General features: G+C 34.3%; 1 protein-coding gene across 1 annotated transcript in view; it reads right to left on the bottom strand.

Moving 5' to 3' along the window:
* Nucleotides 1-23,490, bottom strand: part of LOC138315619 (ATP-dependent RNA helicase DDX1-like) — a 293,511-nt gene that overhangs the window by 11,022 nt on the left and 258,999 nt on the right. The window contains exons 22-23 of the mRNA XM_069256771.1: nt 5,154-5,297; nt 1,129-1,205 (exon numbers count right to left, since the gene is read on the bottom strand). Coding sequence (XP_069112872.1) covers nt 1,129-1,205; nt 5,154-5,297 — 221 coding nt within the window. The remainder of the gene's footprint in view (nt 1-1,128; nt 1,206-5,153; nt 5,298-23,490) is intronic.

Genomic DNA, 23,490 nt, shown 5'->3' with positions numbered 1-23,490 from the left:
GTACCGATTATATTCTGGACCATCACATATATAAATGGATGAAATAATAACCAATATATGGTATGTACCGATTTTAATCTGGACCATCACATATATAAATGAATGAAATAATAACCAATATATGGTATGTACCAATTTTAATCTGGACCATTATAAATGGATGAAAGAATAACCAATATATGGTATGTACCGATTATATTCTGGACCATCACATATATAAATGGATGAAATAATAACCAATATATGGTATGTACCGATTATAATCTGGACCATCACATATATAAATGGATGAAATAATAACCAATATATGGTATGTACCAATTTTAATCTGGACCATCACATATATAAATGAATGAAATAATAACCAATATATGGTATGTACCAATTTTAATCTGGACCATTATAAATGGATGAAAGAATAACCAATATATGGTATGTACCGATTATAATCTGGACCATCACATATATTTGCCACCTCATGATGGCCATGTTGTTGTGTTCAGCATATCATGCCCATATTTATTGAACTAATTATAAAAGTACACCAATTATCATTCTAATGTGACACCATCCAATGAATTATGCTACTATAACAATCTAGATAATCAAGACTTTCAAACATGTGACTTGATCCTCACATGTTTTAGATGATTTTAATGTACCTCATTTTATTTCTTTTTTTTTCATCTATCAATTGTCATACCATAAAACAAGTCACCTAAACAATAACCGGGGACCTCGTGGAGCCCCTGAAATTTCCATCAAACAAAGTAATACACCTAAATTTGCTTTACAAATTTAGATTTACCTTGAATTTTGCTTTACAAATTTAGATTTTACCTTGAATTTTGTTTTACAAATTTAGATTTTACCTTGAATTTTGTTTTACAAATTTAGATTTTACCTTGGATTTTGCTTTACAAATTTCGATTTTACCTCGAATTTTGCTTTCCAAATTAAGATTTTACCTCAAATTTTGCTTTACAAATTTAGATTTTACCTTGAATTTTGCTTTACAAATTTCGATTTTATCTCAAATTTTGATTTACAAATTTAGATTTTATGTTGAATTTTGCTTTATATATTTCGATTTTACCTGAAATTTTGCTTTACAAATTTAGATTTTACCTTGAATTTCTGTAAATTAGCTTTTCTTTCATGTGGTTTACGATCACCATGCAAGCATACACAGGAGTTATTACGACCTGAAAAAGAAAAAGAAATGCTATGTAACCTATAAACAAGAACATAGTCATTCAGATCCCCCGGCAACGGAGATATCAAAGCTGAAGTAAGTTTGATTGTGGAGACTTATGTGTATGAAAAAAAAACAGGAAAAAGGAAGTTGAGCTAAAGAAAAATGGAGTATAATTCAAGTAGAGCGGGGTGCAATTGTTGAATCAGGTATACAGCCTTGACATTTATATTAGACTATATACACAAGATGGGTGGAGTTTTGCAAAGTAACATTTACCATTTACCATGATATTTTCAGCAATGTTTCCATGGTGCAAAAAGTGCAAAAAATGAAAACCTAAAAATAGCAAACGGTACTACTAGATCATAAAAAGAATGCTCCGGAAATGAACCTGCTACAAAAATATGATATTTTCAGCAATGTTTCTATGGTTACAGAAAAAAGCGCAAAAAGTGAAAACCTAAAAATAGCAAAAGGCACTACTAGACCATAAGAACAATGTGTCTGTGAAGTTTCATGGAAATATCTCCGCTGGTTTTAGAGTTGTGCTCCGGAAACGATTCTTACACAAAAATCTGCCATTTTCAGCAATGTTTCCATGGTTACAGAAAAAAGTACAAAAAGTGAAAACCTTAAAATAGCAAAAGGCACTACTAGACCATAAGACTAATGTGCCTATGGAGTTCCGTGCATATATCTCAACCCGTTTTCCAGTTATGCTGCGGAACTGAACCTGGTACAAAAATATGATATTTTCAGCAATGTTTCCATGGTTTCGGAAAAAGTGCAAAAAATGAAAACCCAAAAATAGCAAAAGGCACTACTAGACCATAAGAACAATGTGTCTATGAAGTTTCATGGAAATATCTCTGCTGGTTGTGCTCCGGAAACGATTCTTATACATAAATCTGCCATTTTCAGCAATGTTTCCATGGTTACAGAAAAAAGTACAAAAAGTAAAAACCTTAAAACATCAAAAGGCACTACTAGACCATAAGACCAATGTGTCTATGAAGTTTCGTGGAAATATCTCTTCTGGTTTTAGAGTTATGCTCCGGAAACGAACCTGGTACAAAAATATGATATTTTCAGCAATGTTTCCATGGATACGGACAATGCAAAAAATGAAAACCTAAAAATAACAAAAGGCACTACTAGACCATAAGACCAATGTGTGTATGAAGTTTCGTGGAAATATCTCTACTGGTTTTAGAGTTATGCTCCGGAAACCATTCGTACGGACGGACGGACTCCATTTGTGTATTCCCCGCCAACTTCGTTGGGCGGGGGATAATTAAACAAAAACAAATCAATCCCAGCTTGATTGAATACATATTTTTTTTCAGTTTGTCCCTAGTCCTCAGTTGATCTACATACTGAATGATATCCAATCAAGGCAGATAATGAACACAATAAATAAATCCTAATGATTTTCTCAGGAGTAATTCCTACCTGAAAAGATTCTAACCTGTACGTTAAAAACATCCCCTTGTTTGTAGCTGTTCTATAAATGATTTTTGTCTCTATTCCTCAGTTGATCTGCATACTGGATCCAATCAGGGGAGACAATTAACAAAGTTTAATGACTTTGGCTTTATCATTCATTATACCCTTGGCAACCGTAAGAGTTACACAACAATTAGATCTCAAATGAATTGTTAAAACCACAAGGAAAACAAAATGAAATTTTACGTAACAGTGACTTAATTTACTAGGGTAAATTTAGACATCAAATCGACAAGTATTTGAGGGTGTTGTAAACATGTGAATTGGGTTTCATGATAACCAGGGTGAATGTCCTAAAAGTAAGAACATATAATGCAATATCACACAGTTATCTCCTGGGAAAGGAAAACAAAATCTAATTCTTCTACATAGTTTCTGCCTAAATTTTTACCTCTCCCTCAACAGCAACTAACTTCTCAACATTCATACCTTATCAATTGCCAACACGGCAGTTACAGCAAATCTTCCTATACATTCCTCACTCTAAAATCTGCTGATGTTTATTGTCGCTCTTTAGGGAAAACTATTTTTCAGGTGAGAAAATCTGATGAAATCATCTAGACATATAATGCACATTTTTTTCAAGCAACGTTAAATTAATGTTATTACGGGAGATACAGATCGTTGATTTTTATAGAGAAGCACAAGAGTAACTTATCAGAATTGAATTATTCTACAGCTAATGCACTTTCCTATAACTCTGCAGGGAGTGATGAAACATTCTATTGCTACAGCATATAATATATCTGATACATCATCATCCAATCCAATTTCTCACATGTCAGATGTGCATGTGTTTATAGTAGTATACCTTTTATGACTATTTTTTCTCTCTTTGCAAATGTTTGTTTTAAAGATGAACATTAACTTATTTAATTTTTCAAACCTTACATTAACTTTTTACTTTTTCAAACAATTTCATAAAATCCTGTTATCTAGTTGATATACAGTCAGGGAAACTATGGGAACCATGATAAAAATATTTTGAGACAGATCCAAAGATGATCAAGACATCAGAAATAGCTTTGAACAACAGTTAAATGAAATTATTAATATCTAGTTGGCTGAACAGCAAAATTGAAATTGGCACCTTCTATTTTCATTTAACAAAATTATCTAGAAAGATTTAACCCCCTCATGATTATCGTAAGTACATTATAATACCTATGGTATTTCTATGGCACTTTTTAGATCAACAATAATTTCTCTGTAACATTGTGGTACTTTGCTAAAATTATCAACATTTCCACCTCTGTCTGACCATAATAAACAGCACAAGCACTTTTCCTCTAAAATCGAAGTACGAAAAAACATGAAGGCGTAATTTGAGAACGTGATATCAGAGGTTATAATCTAATAGCCAAAGTTCATACAAGGGAAAGCCAAATGAATCAATTTCGGGCTTCCAGCTGTCTGCTGGCACAGACACTCCCATATAAATGTTGGCTATTATCATGGTTATATGACATACAGAAGATTTGTGGCACTTTACAATTACACGTTAATAAGTTGGTGTACGTCTGTGACAGCCAAGGTTTGGAAGCCAGTAAAAAACAACACTTCCTTTATTAACAATTGGTTCAGATTACTAGGAAAAAAACGTCCTTCAAGTACTTGACATATGCTCGGACATTGACTGGTTGTGTTCATTCAATAGGAGTTTTATGAAAGAACTCTTAGAAATACTTATCATATATTTAAGCTAGGAACGTCTTTCAGTTGGCATTCATAGACAATATAGATGCCACCTGGACAGAGGCAAATCCAACGTAAGGCGCACTATATGCTTATATTTACATTTGGTTACAATTTTATTTTGAAATAACAAGGGACTTTGCATCTATAATGAATAAACCATTCGTTATTGCCAAGGATGGAACAGTCATTTGAACAGCCATTTTCCGTGATCGCTGGCACAACAATTGTGACGACATAATGATAATGACGTCATAATAAGCGATTGAAGTTCATAGTCTATATGACGGCTAACTGCGCTTGGTAAGGTTACATAGTGAGACTGCAGTGAAAATGAAAATATAGTGGTATATATCTTCTATCACATTTATCTACACAACAAAATTAACCTACATTTCAACAAGTATTTCAATATAAATGTTCATGTGCTGCAAAATATCAAGCAGTAGCAGAAATATTTTATTGTCCCGTCCTCATGTCATTGTGGGCATTGCCATGTTGATATCAGGATGTCACAAAAAATTCCCTGTCTAGCACAGAAAAAGAACATGTAATAAGGGGGATTTTTGAAAAATAAATATAATATACTTAAAATACTAATTTAATAATGGCTTGATTGGCACCTGTTTACTATGGAAATCTCCACATTTTGTTGTAATCAAGACTTACCTCCCCCTTATTAGAGCTACAATTGTCTATTTCTGCCCTCAGAATTAATGTCAAACATTTTATAAGATTTTTCGTACTGACTTACCTCCCCTTTGCTGTAGATATTTTTCCAAGTTATCACAGTCCAGTTTTGTTCGACAGAAGATGAGTGCCTGGTCCATCTTGTGCTCCTCTAAAGCCTTTAACACATACTCGCCCTTCAGGACCTTGATGGCCTCCGAGTAGGCTTCTGTAACCCAATCAACAGGACAAAACATCTTAAGATATTGGTTTGGTTTGATTAGTTTAGTGTCCTATTAGCAGCTAGAGTTTTCAAAAAACATTCCAGGTTTAGATGGTGGAGGAAAGCTGAATCTGAAGTACTGGAGAAAAATATCACTCAGCAGTCAGTACCTGGCAACTACCCTACAAGGGATTGGCACTTGTGACCCAGATGAGGAGGTCTAGTGGTAATATGTTGGGACATCTTAACCACCTGGCCACCACAACTCCTCAATCATCACAAGATATACTTAAATATATCCATAAAGGTATCACTATAAGACAGGATTTACTGTACTTCTCTTTTGAGAAGTTCATAATATCAAAATTTTGTATCAATTGTGGGTATAGGATACACTGTCGCCAATGGATATACATGTTAAACTTCTGCATCATAATGGTAGTGAAATTCTAAATATTTCGTTTTTGTGTCTGAATTCGCAGATTTCAGTAAAATCGTCAACATAGCAAGAATAAAACCTGCTAGTGACAGCTATACAGTATGTAGTGTCCTATTACTGAATCTGTAAGACTATGTGTTATACTGAACCAGCAAAAAGGATAAATGTCTGACAAATGACTTAATAAAATTCAAAGCATTCAAGTTGTACCACCTTTAGATATTCTGATTGTAATTTGATTTGATCTGTGGAGTAATTAATTTGAAATTCTGAGCACATCTTCAGCGTTTGACATTTCGCACCCACACACACCATGCAGCACTAAATCACAGTATAACTGGATTGTAATTCTCTCCAATCCCCTTAATTTATTGTAAACCTGCCCTAATGGAGATAGATCACATATTAATGCATCAAACACACTCTGTTTTAAATGTAACACTGATGTAGAGGCAAAAAGATCTGAAAGATTAATTTCAAATCAGAGATTATGCAAATGAAACACAACTGTCTTTTGAGTTCCATGAATTTAGTTTTAATTAATCCTGAAGGAATATTCGTAGAAGTGCACGCTACTTGAGACCTAGGCTCATAAATTATCTCCAGGCGCATTTGTCATCTCTCTGTAATGATAAGGCAGACGAGGAGCCACATAATCATTTAAGGCCATTGTAAGTTATCAGGTGTTACTACGCAGGCATACAGATACACAAGGTTCATTTCTACCTCAAACTGGATCACACACTTCATGTGCCTTATAAGAAATATATCAAATGATCTTGAAGAGCAGCTGAGCATACCAATTTTGAGAAACAAAAAGTGTTCTACCAAACAAATCCCAACAAAGGGACATAACTCTAGCAAATAAAGTCAAATCAAAATGATTTCAGCAAACGACAGCTTTGTCATTATTATACTTATAGGATGTTGAAATAAATCTTCAAGTGGAGATGCTGTGACAAACAAAAAGCTATCACAAAGTTCATATTTTACAGATGGATGGATAGACAATTCATCATTTATTTGTTTTTTTTTTTTTTTTTTTTTTTTGATTCGGGTGGAATAAAAAGAAGACAAAAACAGGTCATACTTATTACAGCAAACATAATTACAATTCTTAAAGCATTCAAGTTTGCAGCATAAGCTTGAAATCTTAAAGTGAATGAATTAATTTTTAGACAATAAAAGCCTTACAAGCATGTCATTAATGTGTGATATAGATTATACAATATAACGGTATATCAGATACTTGATCTAACAAAAATATAGCTCTCTTCATTGTATATTGTCAATAAAGCTTTGAGCTTCTAAAGGTTCAAAGCTTCAATAATCAATATTTCCTTATTTCATCTCATACTTATATCCTATCATCTTTTTTATTAATGCTTTGCCATGGAAAGGAAGTAAATTATCTTAAGGCCTAGCAATCCCCATGAAAATCTACAATGATGTCTCCTTGGCACCAGACATTCTGAATTCAGCTAAACTTTACTGTTGTGTGGATAACAAAATCTCAAGAACTCTGAACGATGGCAAAGCGTCCATAGCACAGTTTTACCTCTATTTCACAGCACAATTAACAGAACAGAGACAGGCAGCCTTGAGTGTCTGTTTTAGCTACGATCTCAAGGTCTCTCCTACCATTATGTGAAGCCCCAGTAACTTTAGTGACAGTCTGGGAATTAAAGCAGCCACATTTGTCCTGGCATAAACTGACAGGGATTAGGATAAAATGGTCGCTTAGTAATTCTTATGTTGGCATTTAGTGCTTTAATGTTGTAGAGAACTTCACAATGTGGTGATAGAATTTCATCTTGGCATCACTGTGTTCAAGCATGCATCAGCAAACTTTAAAAATATTTTTCAAATTTGGATTTGTATTTGAAATTGAAAATAGTGGAAAAAAATGTCTGATTTTTAGATAGGATATTTCAGCAAACATCCCACTTAAAGTTCTTATTATTGCTTCAACTGCATAAGATTCACATATAGATACAAGTTTCTATGAAATGATTCTGATAAATTCTCATCCATTTACGATTCTTTAAATCATCACGTTAAAAGCTGGTCCAATGAAGGAATTTGATGCATCAATGGTTTCCAGCTGATATATGCCAATGTGATCGATGAACTAAAGAAATATGTTTTCTACATAAAGGGTATGGCAGAAAATTGAAGAATATAATCAACTTGTTACAAATATTGGAATACAAATAATGTATCTGTCAGGTAAACAGAAAATCAATTAAGATTGAGGAAGGATACTTTAACCATTATATTCTCCTCTGTTCCATCATTGGTCTTTCATTAACAGCCCTTGTCGCATAAAAGACGAGAATTAATTTGTTAGAAACCCCGATACGTCTGATCCTTTGACTACCAATTGCATGATTGATGGAAATAAAAATATTTATAGGAAATTTGTCTCGTATGTATTAAACTCACTACCCAGACATTAACATTGTTAGCAAGAGTTGCTTAACAAATTTGATAAAGGTCATGGTCATACAAATTAAAGATACATTAGTCTTTTACAGTGAATCAATTTATTTGTGTGATATCATGTAATTTTGTGTAATTTGCAGGGAAGCAGAAATCACGAAAAATTACTTGCTAAAAAAAGTATCAAGTATATATGTTTTCTTTAGATCCATTTGACTATGAAGAGCGAAAAAATAAATAGGTGCATGCAAAAAAGTCGCGGATTTGAAAACTCGAAATTCTGAGTAACCATGAAAATCAGTTGGTTACAGTCGATATAGCTGTCAATATTGACAGTCAAATAGAAGACCTAACTAAAAAGTCTTGAAAATGTTAATTGCATTTTGTTTTTTAATTTATTAATTTCTAATTAATTAATGGGTTCACCGCTTTTTTTCAATAATTCAGCATCAGTGTGTATCAGATATCTATAAAAAAATGTTTTTATAGCAGTCTTAAATCAACACTTCTTGGTTAAGAGTTTGAATGTTGTACTAGATGATGTCTTCAAGACAAAAGTGCAACTGTTTAAAGACATAAATGTCAGGCTAGGATAGCACATTGAATGGGAAGGACAATTCGTTTCAGTTCATATCATTATTACGGCCCATCCTTATTTCAAGATGGGAGCATTTTAAGGAAACGAACAAAACTCCAACATTTTATGATGCCACATGTGTAATTCCACTACCAGTAATTTTTTCATGATGTGTAAAGATTTTTGAGTGAATTGTCAGCAGTTATCAGGAGGTGTGTAAAATGAAAATAGAAATTGTTCGCCCATACACTTGTATTGTAAACTTTATAATTAGTGAAGACTCAATTATCGTGTGCAAAAAATTAAATAAGAATACAGAAATAAAGCAAAATTTGACAACCCTTTAAATATCATTTTTCAAGTTTGAAACATATTTAACTAATTTTCTGCATCCTCATGATTTTCTTTTTAAATCTAGAAAAAATCTTTTCAGGAGTGTGAAAGGAAGCTATGGAATCACAGCAAGAAACAGAATTCATTCAAAGAACAATAACTTGAAAGAAATTTACAAAGAAAAAATTTCCAGAAAAAAAGTTACCATATTTTGTATTGGGAAATATAAAACAATTATTTCCAGGTGTTGAGGATTGCACCAACTGAAATCTAGTTGCAGCAACTGTGTCTGGAAACAACCTAAAATTACAATGATCTTCCAGACAATGTCACAGGAGATTGCATGCATGCGGTGATTTCAGGGTTGATATGAGGATACCCGGTGGGAAATCTCAGTTATTATGGTCATGGATGTCATGAAAATAGAGATTTTTTTAATTTGTTATTCCTTCAAAATGTCGATCTCCATGTGTGGATTTTTATTGTTGTTGCTTATTCAACATTTTAACTATTTAAACAATGTACCATATTTCATGCTGTAATCTATCTATAATGAAAGTTACATTCACATTGCAAAATTTGAAGTTGTTATTATGTTTTCACATGGAAATATTCACAGAGATAAAGAAAGCCAAAAATCACATAACAGAATGCAACAGGATTTAATCAAACGATAAAATATTAGTCCTTCAATAAAAAGGTTGCAGGCTATATATTGATCAACAATAGCCTTTGTGTTTTCATTTTATCTGAGCTATAATGTTTTACCATGTCAAAGTATACAACAAAGAGTTATAATCAAATCAATTTGTAAGGTCAAGTTTTAAAAGTCCAGATATCAAAACAATATCTATCAAAGTTCAAAGGTTATTCACTCCATACGACAAAGGTCAGATTACATTTGTTTGGTTTAGTTTTACTATATATTGACAGCCAGGGTCATGTAAGGACATGCCAGGTTTGATGGTGGAGGACAGCCAGAGTATACCCAGAGAAAAGAAACCCAACCAGCGGTCAGTATCTGGCAACTGCCCCACTTGGGATTAGAACTCGCAACCCAGAGGTGGAGGGCTTGTGGTGATATGTTGGGACATCTTAACCACTCGGCCACCACAGCCCCTATGTCAGATTATATAAAGACTTGATTTGTGATGAAATGAAATGGATTGAATCAGTACGGTACAGTCAGGTCTGGTAGCCAAGGACCAATTGACATATTGGCGATATATTGTGAAATGTTTGAAAACCTTTCATATTTTTAAGTAGAGTATGAATCTGGCTTCAAATCAGAATAAGGAGACTCATGTTGACTCAATCTTGACGAAAACTTTGCAAGTCAGTCAAAATCACTAAAAGGTACTTCAAACAGTGACATTTCACTCTACAGAAGGTCAACAACTTGTTATGAACTAAGGATTCTTTTAACTGCCTCCAATGTCAGTGAACCTTTCACAGGCAAGCAGTTCTGACCTCCCTCTCATTTGTTTGTATTCACACTACAGAATTTTAGGAGAGTAACACAACAGACTTCACAGCTAGCTCAGATACCTCAAAAACAATTACATATCTCTCCCATCCATCCGGTCAATACATACTGATCTAAACAATGTAGAGTGTGCATAATAATTTCAGTAAAGTGTAAAACAAGCAGTAAACTACAAATGTCAAATTAATACCTTAATTCATCCATCTCCGCGTGAGACCAGGACAGGACAGAAAAAGCACTGACAAGACAGACATCATACAATATGCTCCCTAATTTCATATGGCGTTATATATATATATATATACATAAAAAAGATTTTTTTTTTACAAATGACCAGTTCAGCAGACCTTTAAGAGAGTAGCAGTTCTAGGCTGATTAATGACAAGCATTACCATCCATAGTACGTGCCCAAACTAGAGAGAAATCCAAATAATAGCCGCATCATTAGCAGCCTCAGGTGACATTCCGAGGCAAAGTTTTATGGTGTAATAGGCGCCATTCTCTTCCTAGTCTTACACCGATTTACTCTCAGACTTCCTGAACTCAGACAGTGTACGGACTAATAACACTGATTGGCAGCTGTCAATCAATGACTGCAAACACAAGCAATTTCCCATACCATTCCTTATTATTTGGCTTTTTCCTGTCTGGACTCATTATCATGTCCCCTAGTTTGGCAAAACAGTGGTTTTTAGATAAATTGTAAAAGAAAGGAAAGGTAATGTCAACTGGCCAACACAAAAAGGATTTACAGACAGAGGTGTACAGGTGTAAATGTATACAGGTAGAAGAGTGGTCTTAAGATCAAAGGAAAAACGTTAGTTAAAATGAAGTTACAGGTGGAGAGGTAATCTTTGAGACCTTCAGATAGAGTGATGGTCTCAAATTTATGATGGTTCAAGAAGTCAATAAGGTTGCATGATCTCGATCTATACAAAGATTGAAGGATATCGGTAGTGTCAACCTTTACACGATTATCCTGTCCAACCTACTGGTAAAAGGGATGGTGGTCTCAAAGTGCAGTGTGACTGGTTTGGTTTGACTTTAATGTCCCATTAACAGCCATTTAAGCCAATGTGTCAGGTTTAGGAGGTTTGATGATTAACCCACCAACCTATGATCAATACATGGCAACTGCCTCATGTAGGCAGCCAAGGTGGAGGGCTTGTGGTAACAATACGATGATTCCGGGATACAAGGAATCTTCTAGGTAGGAGGTAGAAAACGTTGATTTGGTCATGTGACCGCGAAAAATTTAGGGCACATTTTTCCGTCATGGCGGTGACACTTAAAGGCAGAGAATACCAATGTCCAGGTAAAAATCATTGTCGGTAATACTTGCTCGATAACGGATACTAAGATAAACTGTTATGTTTTGTGTTTCTTATTTGCTATTGATTTTTAATTGGGAAAATGTACCCAGGTAAGTTATGAAATATTTGTGAGTGAGACGTCAGATACCGTTGATTTCCAACTGCTAGGCGGTAGCTCCATTTGATGCCGTAATTTACATGTCATTTCCTTATGAAGTGTCTAAATTCAATTTTCATGCATATCTAGTTTATATTTAATACAATATGTTCTGATAATAATGTTAAATGTTATTTCATGATATGTAATTTTCCACCGTGTACAATCATTACATATGCCGCCATTTTGTTTCAAATGTGCCCTAAATTAAGTCACGTGGTTATGAAAGTCACATGACTTAACTGACAGAATGTTGTATTCCGGAAACAACGTATTGTCTGTACAATTTGACCACTGAAAGCCACTGTGGTCTCTTATTGACCTGAATGAAATTCATATATATTACTGATTGATCTCAGCACTGATGCAAATATTACCAACAAGGCTTGACATAGAATAAAATTATATACATTTTCAGTACCAGTTAGTCATATAACTATGCTAAAAGAAAGATTTGTTAATAAACATCTTCATTTTTTGTTTCTTTTTTGTAAGGTAGGTTTTTATGAATCTAGTAGTTTTTATACTTTGCTGACCAAGGCTTGAGAAAACATCTTACTTTGTTACTACACAGGTAATCGGCTAGGCTATAGCCAAAATAAAACACAATGGACAGCTGACACTAAGAGGATCTGTACTTTGAGCTGACGGTTTACATAGAGATAGTTTTGTAAGAGATGAAAACAAATGGAAACTTGAGAACCACCTCCATAAAAAACAAACATCAAGAAAACATTAAGCTCAAATGAAGCTACGTACTCTACTGTCAAAATAATCAGATGTATTTTCCATCTAGTGAATGACATTTGTCCTAGACTTTACATAAATTGGAAAGAAATGTCTCATCATAGTGGAGATTTGATCAGACGCTTTGCTTTGGTAGGCAAAATTGGTTACAACGCATAGATGGAATCCCTAATCTTGCTTTAGCTGCCATACAAGTAATAAGTAAAATGTGTCTTTAAGTAATTGAAAACTAGGAAGCTTCTGACAGAAGATATTTTATCTAGTGAAGTCAACACTTTAATATTTCTTAACCCTTACAGTACAAAAAAAACCTGCTCTTTTGAAATGAAACAGGCAACCTTTTCTAACAAGAGGCCCAGAGGGCCTGTATCGCTCACCTGGTTTGTAATGCCAAGTAATGTTCTGAATACAGGTTCATTGTTTCTTTTCTGAAGGAATTTTAATATTAACCTCTAAGTCCCCTATTGGGCCCCACCCCTCCTGCCCCCAGGGAGTCAGAGCCAAAGTTCTGTTCTCTTTCCCCCAAGGATGTTTATGGCCAAATTTGGTCACAATCCAAGCAAAACTCTAGGACAAGTAGCGATTTATAGGATTTACTTCTATTTCCCTTATTGGGCCCCGCCCCTCCTGCCCCAGGCGGGGGGTCAGAGCCAAAATTTATACAAGTTCTGTTCTCCTACCCCCAAGGATGTTTATGGCCAAATTTGGTTACAATCCATGCAGAACTCTAGGACAAGTACCGATTTATAGGATTTACCTATAATTCCCCTATTGGGCCCCACCCCTCCAGCCCCCGGCGGGGGGCCAGAGCCAAAATTTATACAAGTTCTGTTCCCCCTCCCCCAAGGATGTTTGTGGCCAAATTTGGTTACAATCCATGCAGAACTCTATGACTAGTAGTGATTTAAAGGAAATGTTGACGGACGGACGGACGGATGGACGGACGAAGGACGCCGGGCCATGACATAAGCTCATCGGCCCTTCGGGCCAGGTGAGCAAAAAATTGTGATACATACTACAAAAGATCTTGGATGCAACAATGCATGCATCCTTCAAATTAAATTACTAGAATTACCATAAAGTTTATTTTTTTTCTAAAAGAGCAATTGATAAACCAATGAGCAACAAATATGATAAAACTGAGGTACATTGTACCTATAGGTATACAATTAAAGACTTAGAATCATCAACAAGCTCTGAAGAGAAAGTTGATTGATTAATTGATTGATGGGATTTATAACGTCCTTGTTCCAGTTATAACCAAGCCAGCAGTACACTCTGAAGGGAGAAAGCCATTCCATAGAAACATTAAAGGCCTACTACCTTTCTGAAATAACTTTTAATCTTTAAAATGGGAATATAAAACAAGATCAATAATTTTGTAGAGTCGCAAAAGTTATTAAGTTACCGTTAATACCACATGTATAATCACCTTCTGAACAATTTCATTAAAATTAATAAAATGTGAATTTTTATAATGCGGGTACGTCTTATGTTTCCCACCGTCGTTCTAAATACCGCCCGGTAGTTGATTATCACTGCGCCAGACGGCAAAACAGCGAAATGACACTCCATGGTTTTCATATATCACGCAAGTAATCTTGCATATGTTTGGTGTTGTAACGTCATCTTAAGTCATTGGTATATTTTCTGACATTATTAATGGTTTTTAAGAAACCTTAAGTGTTTTGCTGCAGAAAGGTAGTGGGCCTTTGATACAGTGATGGCACTATAAATAAAACTTTCCTAAAAGTTTCGTTCAATAAAACATCAAAGTAAATGATGAGCCAACATGTATGAAGTAAAATTAAGCTCAAATACTGTGTTTATGCATTCTAAGAACTAGGGCAACAACTTAAAGATCTAACATTCAAACAAACTTTGAATTGCCTTGTCCTAATCCAGGAAATCTCTGATTACTATTTCATGGATTTTTGCAAACCATAAATAAGCTTGTTGACATAACCTTATGGTAAATGTATTTCCAGCACCTGAGAATAGAAACAAATGTTGGTGCAGGTGTCTAGATTCCTCCGTGTTGAATGAATTTGGTCATAGATCACAAGAATAACACAGAATTGGTGCATGAAAATATTATGAAATTGTTGTTAAAATATTGACAATGATGGGATGTATGGCGCCAACTGTTTTACAAACGGGAGATCTAACATGGACTTATTACCGCTGGGACTTCATTCACATTGAACTATTGATACCGATCTATACAGATAAAAACATTAAACAGGACATTACACTGTTATCACCTGCAGGAATACAATGGTCTTTTAATATTATTTCCCATCCAGATGAAAAATGGTAAAATCCTAAAACAGAAAGCTTTTGCAATTGAAAATGCTACTGGTAAAGAAAAGTATAGCCCTGGTATAAACATTATAGAGGTACTCCCACCAAACTTTACTGGTTAGAAAAGGCTCTTTTCTGTAACAGCTAGGTGTACTATATATAGCTGGCTATGCCAATTACACTTTAATGAATTGTTCATATGTTGTTCAATGTACCCATTTCATAGAATCTGCATGAAGGACCGAGAGAGTCCAATTGCATGCCCTTTCATTTTGCACTGCAATGTCATTACAGGTGTTGGGAGAGGAAGATATATGCGACACACATGTCTACTCCATATCTTATCCCATCCCATCCCGTCTTGCGTTGATATATAGAGACGGGGCATTGGTGTGTCCTATAAACCTTTCTAGTCTCCACATCTTAATGACAGCAATAAATGTCCTATGCAATAAGACACTATATCTATACAGCTGTTCCCTAAACATAACAACATTAGAAAGTTTCATACTTTTCAATAAACTGTATCCCATCTGACGTACTGATGTACTACAATTTCATCTACTCTTAAGTACACATACAAAGCATGACAACTATATACTGTAATTTTCAAAACCTAATCAATTATGAATTTCTGGCAAAATTCTTTATGTTCTAAATGTGTTTTGTTTCCATTTCTGATAACAGGAACTGCTCTATTGACAAAAAAAAATGCAATTTAACTTATAATTAACAAGTTAACATGCAGTTCATATTCTTTGAAGTAATCCATGTGCGTAACTATTGCAGACACCAAAGAGGAAGAAATTACTTTTAGTACTTTTTCTGTTCCTCAGGTCGCAGATCAAAATTCAAGATTAAACTTCTCTTCATTGTGCATACGATATATATATCCTGGTCACAGCACCATTTTTGTACAAGCCAAACTTTGATTAATTAAATTATAACTTACTTCATTACAGCTAACAGGTCAGGCTAAAATGATGATAAATATCTCTTGTAAAAAATATCTTTTTATAATTTTATTGAAAAGATATACCGTATTTTCCCTAATAATTAAGATAAGGGCGCTGGGCATGGGTAATTGGGCAGGGGGGTGGGGGATGTTGGTACAAGATAACACAATAAAATGCTTTGAAATGATAACATCTCTATTATTTATGAACCTTTATCATAAATATAAGTATGTAAACATGTCCTAAATTGTCCAATACAATAAATTTTACTCTTATAAAAGATAATATAGATGTGTTAAGCATCAAACTGATGTGAGACACTATTTTAGTAGCACCCCAAAGAAAAATCATTTTGATAGGGAAAATACGGTATATCATTTTCTGTAAATTATGCATGGCACCACATCTTGTGTTTTGTTATGAGTAATGTTAATTCAAAAAGTAAACAGCATTATAACATCAACTACGCTACAATGAGTGGCGTTGTGCACGTGCTTTCAGCACAATAGGGGTCACCTGCACCAAACTCATGTTTGGTTGTGTTGTGTCCATGATCTGAAAAGCCTTTTTTTAATGACAACACAGTCGCATTTTATAATGTATTGGTCAACATGACAAGATAGAGGTTATCAAAAGGCAAGAGACGAGCAAAGTATCGGAATTAATATGACAGGAACATGTTCATTCCATTGCACCTAGTCATTAGCTGGAGAAAAGTCGGTCTTCCTCCATGTTACTGATGGTCGCACATTGTGTAGAGGGAATGAAGAACTACATACTACCAGAGAAACACCCACACTAACAGTTGCATTCGGTGGTGGCTTTTTAAGATCTTGGTTTTGTTTCCTATGACTGAAAGTTGAATCTCCATTAAATGGTCTAAAATACCAGAATAACATCTTAGAAAGAGTATTCTTTCATACCTACGGGTGTAATACTAGCTGGTCTAGGGCAATACACACATGCCTTCTGAGGCTATATTGCATGGCTACCCATGCAATAAAGCCTCGTGACATCACGGCGTCAACAAAATTTATCTTTCTTCGGAAAAATTTAAACATTTTTTTCACAAACCTGACTGGTTTTACTAAAAAAAAAGATGCAAACAACTAGAATTTTTGTTGAATATATCATGTAATTTTCCATGTATGAAAAAATGACTTTCAGCCATGGATTTCTTCGAATTTATTTCAAAATGGCGGGATATGATAGTTGTAAAATTGCAATAAATGTCGAGGTATGAATGAAAAATACTCTTTCATAAGTGGATATGAAGAATAGGCAAGCCTCGGGTTTAACTACATTTTGTGACCCTTGGGTAGAATATCCCTATCCTTCATATCCACATATGAAAGAGTCTTATATTATTTCAGGTACTGTGATCGACTTCCCTAAAACAATGCCATAGACTTTCTTCCTTGGCCTGCGAAGAATCCTGATCTCAACCCCATGCATAGAGCATTTGTGGGATCATTTAGGATGCCAAGTCAGAGCTAGAGATCTTCTGGTTCAAAATCTTCTAGATTTGATGGCGGCAATCCATAAGGAATGGAAAAGAATCCCAATGATTCGGAAATGTAGTCTGATATGAAGCATGCGATGACGTTTGACAGAAACACTTACTGTTAACAGAGGATACAACAGATATTGACAAACAGCTTTCGTGCAAATAAGAGATGTTATCTGTTAGTTTTATCATTTGTTGGAATGAATTTAACTTTCCATTTTATTGTAATGACCATACTTGTTAAGCCATCTTATTTTACAGTTTTGTCGAGCTGGTTTCCTGCATTGCTAGATGTCTTAATTTAACAATATTTGCACTGTAATCAATTGATTGAGAAACTATTCTATCGTAAAAACAAACAGATAATGTATACATAACATGTTGTTTGTTATTTCATAACTTTGAAGTTTGTCTGTATCTAAAAAAAATAGGTTTGTGCTTAACTTTTGACGCTGTGTAAAGATCAGTGTGTGACAGGGAAGCTGTCACATCGTAATAAACAATGGAAAAAGACAAAATAAATCTGTTCGGTGATAAAATCGAACCGCAAATTGGCAGAGTGGTCAATTATGGTCAATATTGATTGTATCTCAGTATCATCAGCCATTGGTACTAATTTGCTAATGTAGAATATTATGGTCATTTTCCACATCAAAAACCAAGAATAACTGGGCTATACATTGTTATTATCTCCTGGGCATCAATCTTAATAGGCTCAATGCAAAATAATCCCATCATTCCCCCGACGTTCCACATCAGAAGGGATTTCCAATAACAACTCTTATAGGAGAAAATTCATTTATCATGCAACAAAGCGATAACATGCCATATCTGACAGTTTCTTATGCAGCCATATTTAAATTCAGGATCACACCGAACATGAAATGACAAGATCTTTCATAATTTGTAACAAGACAGAAGTGTAAAGAGTCTGAAGTGTTGATTAGCTGCCAAAGCTGTTTAAGTTACACAGCTAATGGATTAGGTACTGGTGTAGAAGTGACGTGTGGCCTGACCACACTAACAATTTTAGCCAGTGACAGCCTCACTCTTCACTGATGTATGGTCCAGCTATCAATTCAAACTGGACAGTCAAGTCATTAGGCCAACAGAGGATGCTCAATTTAAGCCATTATCAGTCATTCAGAGTTTAGATCATTTACTGTCGCCATTGACAAATCACTTGTGCTCAGCTGTGATTCTAACAAGGAAGGTAATAATCAAAATAATGTTCAGACCAGTTTGGGCACTATTAATTTGCAGAGTATAGTAAAAGGTTATAATTTCTCTTTTAACAGACTTCCACAAGAACGTCTCAAACCAATTAATATAATTTTTGCTCAATAATAACATATTTTTGCTGACAATCTTACTTTGCAATTGAGTTTCTAACAACATATTCAAGCTGATAACCAAAGTTTAAGACATAAAACTTCTACCTTTATCCACTTACAAAGGAAGATATTTCAATGCATCACTTAAATTTCATTCCTGCTTCCCCCACAATTTTTCAGTACAGGTTGTGATGTAATCAATTGGATTAATAGGACATAAAATGGACGTAGGCTGGCACACAGTGCCTCTATGTCCATATCATAAAACAATACAAATGATAATGGCATTGGTGGCATTAGGCAATGCCTGACATTTTTTGAATTGTACAGTTTCTATATGTTTTTAATGATCCTAAGGAATTGTGTATGTTTAAGCAACTTGATTGCATTTCAAACTGTACCGCTTAATGAATGAAAATATGTTCTGCTCAATCCTTTCATCTACAGTACCGTCTGTTTTATAGTCATGGATTATCTCCCTTTGTGCCTTTGTGACAATGGTAAATCATATAGCGTAAATCTAATGATACAATTACTGGTTATGAAAATGGCTCAAAAAAGGATATCCACAATATTATAATTACATAAAACTGTTTTTATTCTGTAAACAAATCTATCTATAGAAAGATCAAACAATATGCAGAGAACAACTACTGCAGTAAAAAGGCCACTTACTTGATATCTTCCATATTCAGACAGGGATTACAAGTTACCTTTGATGTAGACATATACTGACTGATGCACTTACCTAGAAACAGACAAAAGAAAGTATATTGTCATTAAATCAATATTATTTAGAAATCAATTATACACATATATATACTGTATTTGATTTAGAATAGAATCTGATAATTTTTTATGGTGAGGCTTTTATAAGAAGTCTGATAAACAGAAGCTCAAGGATTTTAACGGTCATCTGACAACATTGGTAATAGTCAAATAGGAAATTAATTAGATAATATGTCATGGTGGCCATCTTGAATTTTGAATCGACTTGAAAAATAACAACACTTAGGTGGTATCATGTCAGAATCATTTCAGGCAAGTTAAAGCTAAATTGCATTGGTAGAACATATGAAAAGAAGTTTAAAATGTGTTTTCAAGACAGCGACAATGATGACAAAGCAGCTTTTTGGATCGACCCAAAGCATAACAACACATGGTCATTACAATGTCAGGATCATTGCATGTAAGTTTCAGCTAAAATGCATAAGTAGAACTTGAAAAGAAGTTCAACAAAATGTATTTTCAACATAGCAGCCATCTTGGATTTCCGTTCGACCTGAAAAAATTACACTTTGATGAGACCATGTCCAGATCATGACAGGGATAGCGCACAGCCACAGACGAAGCATGATGACTATTGGTCAAAAATTTGCATCAAAATACAGAAATTGAGCAAAATAAATGAAGAAAATGCTTCTTTCAATTTGAAAAACAAAATTGTATTTCTATTATAGACGACCTTGGTCTTAGCATCTTACATAACACATTGTTGCTGCTGATATTACAATACTTGACAAGTGCTCTAAATTTGGCGAAAATGTAACTATATAAGGTTCTTTCCCAGTGAACACAATCAATGAAAGCTGCAGACAGATAGAAAATGTCAAATTATGCCCTTCATAGCCTTCTATACTTCATAAAGAAATGCAATTTCTGTGAAACCTGTAGGAGACAGCATAATATTCCAATATTGATCATAGAAGGAATTGAAATTGGTCTTTTTTGTATATAGCAACTCTCATAAACCTGTCGTGTAATCATTGTCCTTGAAATTATACCATTTGAACACTAATTGGTAGAGTGCATCAGAATGACAATTTCAATTTAATGCATTAATTTTCTGTCAATGCCAACTTTTTGTTGCTACAGGACATTTGAGGCCAATAATCCAGGGCTTGTTTCTCCTGAATATTTTCACAGATCTTAGAGCCATTAATACTCAAAATATTGTTTACTCGCAAAAATTTCATTACCATTTTTGCACTTTTCTTTCCAAATCAAATGTGATGAAAAGAATCTTTTTCTATGAAGTGACAAAATGTCCTTAAGTAACCTATAGAATGATTCATCTTATTCAACCAAATAGATGCCCAGGGCACATAAAACATGAGGCCCATGGGCTTTAACGGTCACCTGAGTTTGGATTCAGAATAAAACAGAGACCTATAAACACTACATATATTGGCATGGCCAATCAGGCCCTCGAGGTCAGTCAGTGATTATATAAATTTGACTTTTTATTCTATGAAGAGTATTTGGTTCCATCAAATCTGTGAATTCAGAATAACATTTTTTGGCCCCCTGCCCATGAAGAAACGTGGGACCCCAGGGTCATATAATTCACAACTTTTGTAAAGGACCTTAAAACCTTTCCATCTATGAGTATTTGATTCTACCATATCCAGAATTCCAGAAGTAGAGTTTTGAAGGTTTAGCCTACATGCCCCTAAGGCCCCTGGGGGTCAGTCATGGTGTCATGAGTCAGTGTGCATATTATTTGAGGTAAGTGATATTGAATGCGGTTGTTTATTGAATCAAGCACAGTATATAGATGTAATTAACCTTAAAAATGTGAAAAATGAATCACACACTTCATTAGTCTCCTTAATCAACTCAATCAGAAGAGTAAAGCCTGATTGTATTTTACGCCATTTTAAAAGTGAAAAGTTTGATCATCAAGGTTCATGTGTACTCAGTGTGTCCAGTAATGGTACATGCATCACAAGATTAGTATCACCACTTTTGACACCGATAAAGAAACTGTGATAAATACTGTACAAATTGTTTGATTGCAAATAAAGTCAATGATAGTTTCAGATTGTAAATTTATACTTATTACAACTTTGAAGTTTTCTCTGGAACTGTTTCCCAAGACGACCATAACCATTTTGTACAGACAACATTGACACAGAGACATGCATGCAGGCATTGGTTATTTAAGAGAGAGGCTTCATTGCCAATCTGATGAATATCTTTGTGAGACGGAAGCCATTAGTTTCTGGCCATATCAGTCACGGTACAGCGGAACATTATATGACACTGGTTACACTCCATGTATAACGGCATGCATGTCTATGGTCAATAAAATTTACTTGGTCTGAGGGAACATCTACCTCAAAGGACAAGTCATATGTCTATCTATTACACGGGCTTGTCGTTACATGGACTCCTTGGAGCAGAAGGATAATAAATGTTCAAAACAATTTTCTCATGAACTACAGCCACGGATAAAATTTTGACAGCTTCATGTTTAATAAATATCTCCTTAAATTGATTTCTCATCAAAATTGGAATAAAGTTCTCAATTATTTTTTCCTTAAATTTTCTCTGCGTATGCCTCACACATTTGATACAAAGAATAAATGGAACCTGCCATTTTCCACTGATGAAAATTCAATAACCAGACAACCATTTTATCAGAACTGTTCCGCAATCAAGTAACAACCACTGTCTCTGGGATAATATTCCCTGATCTAAGGTAGCCACCAACTTTAACTGCTAATTTAAATATATTGAATGAAGCAATACCTATACATGTCCTGTCATTTCAATTAATTAATCATACATATATAGAAGGTAAGGAGAAAATTTAGCGGCTAAATCAGGATTTGAACCCAGCTAGAACTTCTGAACACTAAAGCCGCCTGCTCTAACCGACTGAGCGACCAGGTTACCGATGCTTGAACCATTCCAATCCTGCCACACATCAAATTATAAAAGTAACCTAGCTTTGCGTCTATAAAGAATATCCTTCCATTTTTTTGTGTCTATGGCTTTATAAACCCAAAAGATATTGAGCATTATGCTCATAATTCAATTTTAATTAATCAGCCAGGTACTAATTTGGCAATGATTTTTGTGCATTACGTCTAAATCATTAAAAACAAATTAGGTTCTAATGTATTTATATCTTAAGACAGTAGTTTAGTTAATACTTGACATACAATTCTTTCAGACTATACAAAAATAACCTCAAACTTCAAAACAATGAAAACAAGTGTATTAAATGAAATAAAAATTATTCTAAAATATCTTTTGATTTCAAAATAATTTCATTAGAACCTTGTTTGATATTTGTATTGTCGACTTCTTCAACTAAAACAGCCAGCCTGGATGGGTTTGGTAACAAACTGAGTTTACCACTAGCCTGGTTTGGAGTGATGTAAGGCACCTGATGACTTTAACTGCATGTAAATACATCTGTAGCTTCTGTGTAGAGTAAACTCTCTTTATATAGAAGGAATAAAAGACTTCTTCTCGAAAACAAATGTAATTGGTGCAAAAAACAATTCCTCTCAGGAAATTATTGCACACTTTTTATAATTCTAATTGGCTATACAGAGGACTCCACATAATCGAATAACGGTTATTCGAATATTTCGGTTATTTGCATAAAATTCTGCGGTCCCGATTTTTTCCTTCTTTATCTTTGTTTTTCAACTCCGTGTATTTGCATAGACTTTTACATGACCTCCGGTTATTTGAATAAAATATTTGGGAAATTCTAAAAATAAAATCGAATATTTTTCAATTTTGCAATATTTTTTTAGCGAAATTCGCCGATATATGTTTCAAGATACTTCGCTTTTACTAAAAAT

The sequence above is a fragment of the Argopecten irradians genome, chromosome 2 (genome assembly GCF_041381155.1).
Source record: "Argopecten irradians isolate NY chromosome 2, Ai_NY, whole genome shotgun sequence".
NCBI lineage: Eukaryota > Metazoa > Mollusca > Bivalvia > Pectinida > Pectinidae > Argopecten > Argopecten irradians.
The sequence above is the reverse complement of the archived record's forward strand: the minus strand, read 5'-3'. Positions and strand labels throughout refer to the sequence as shown.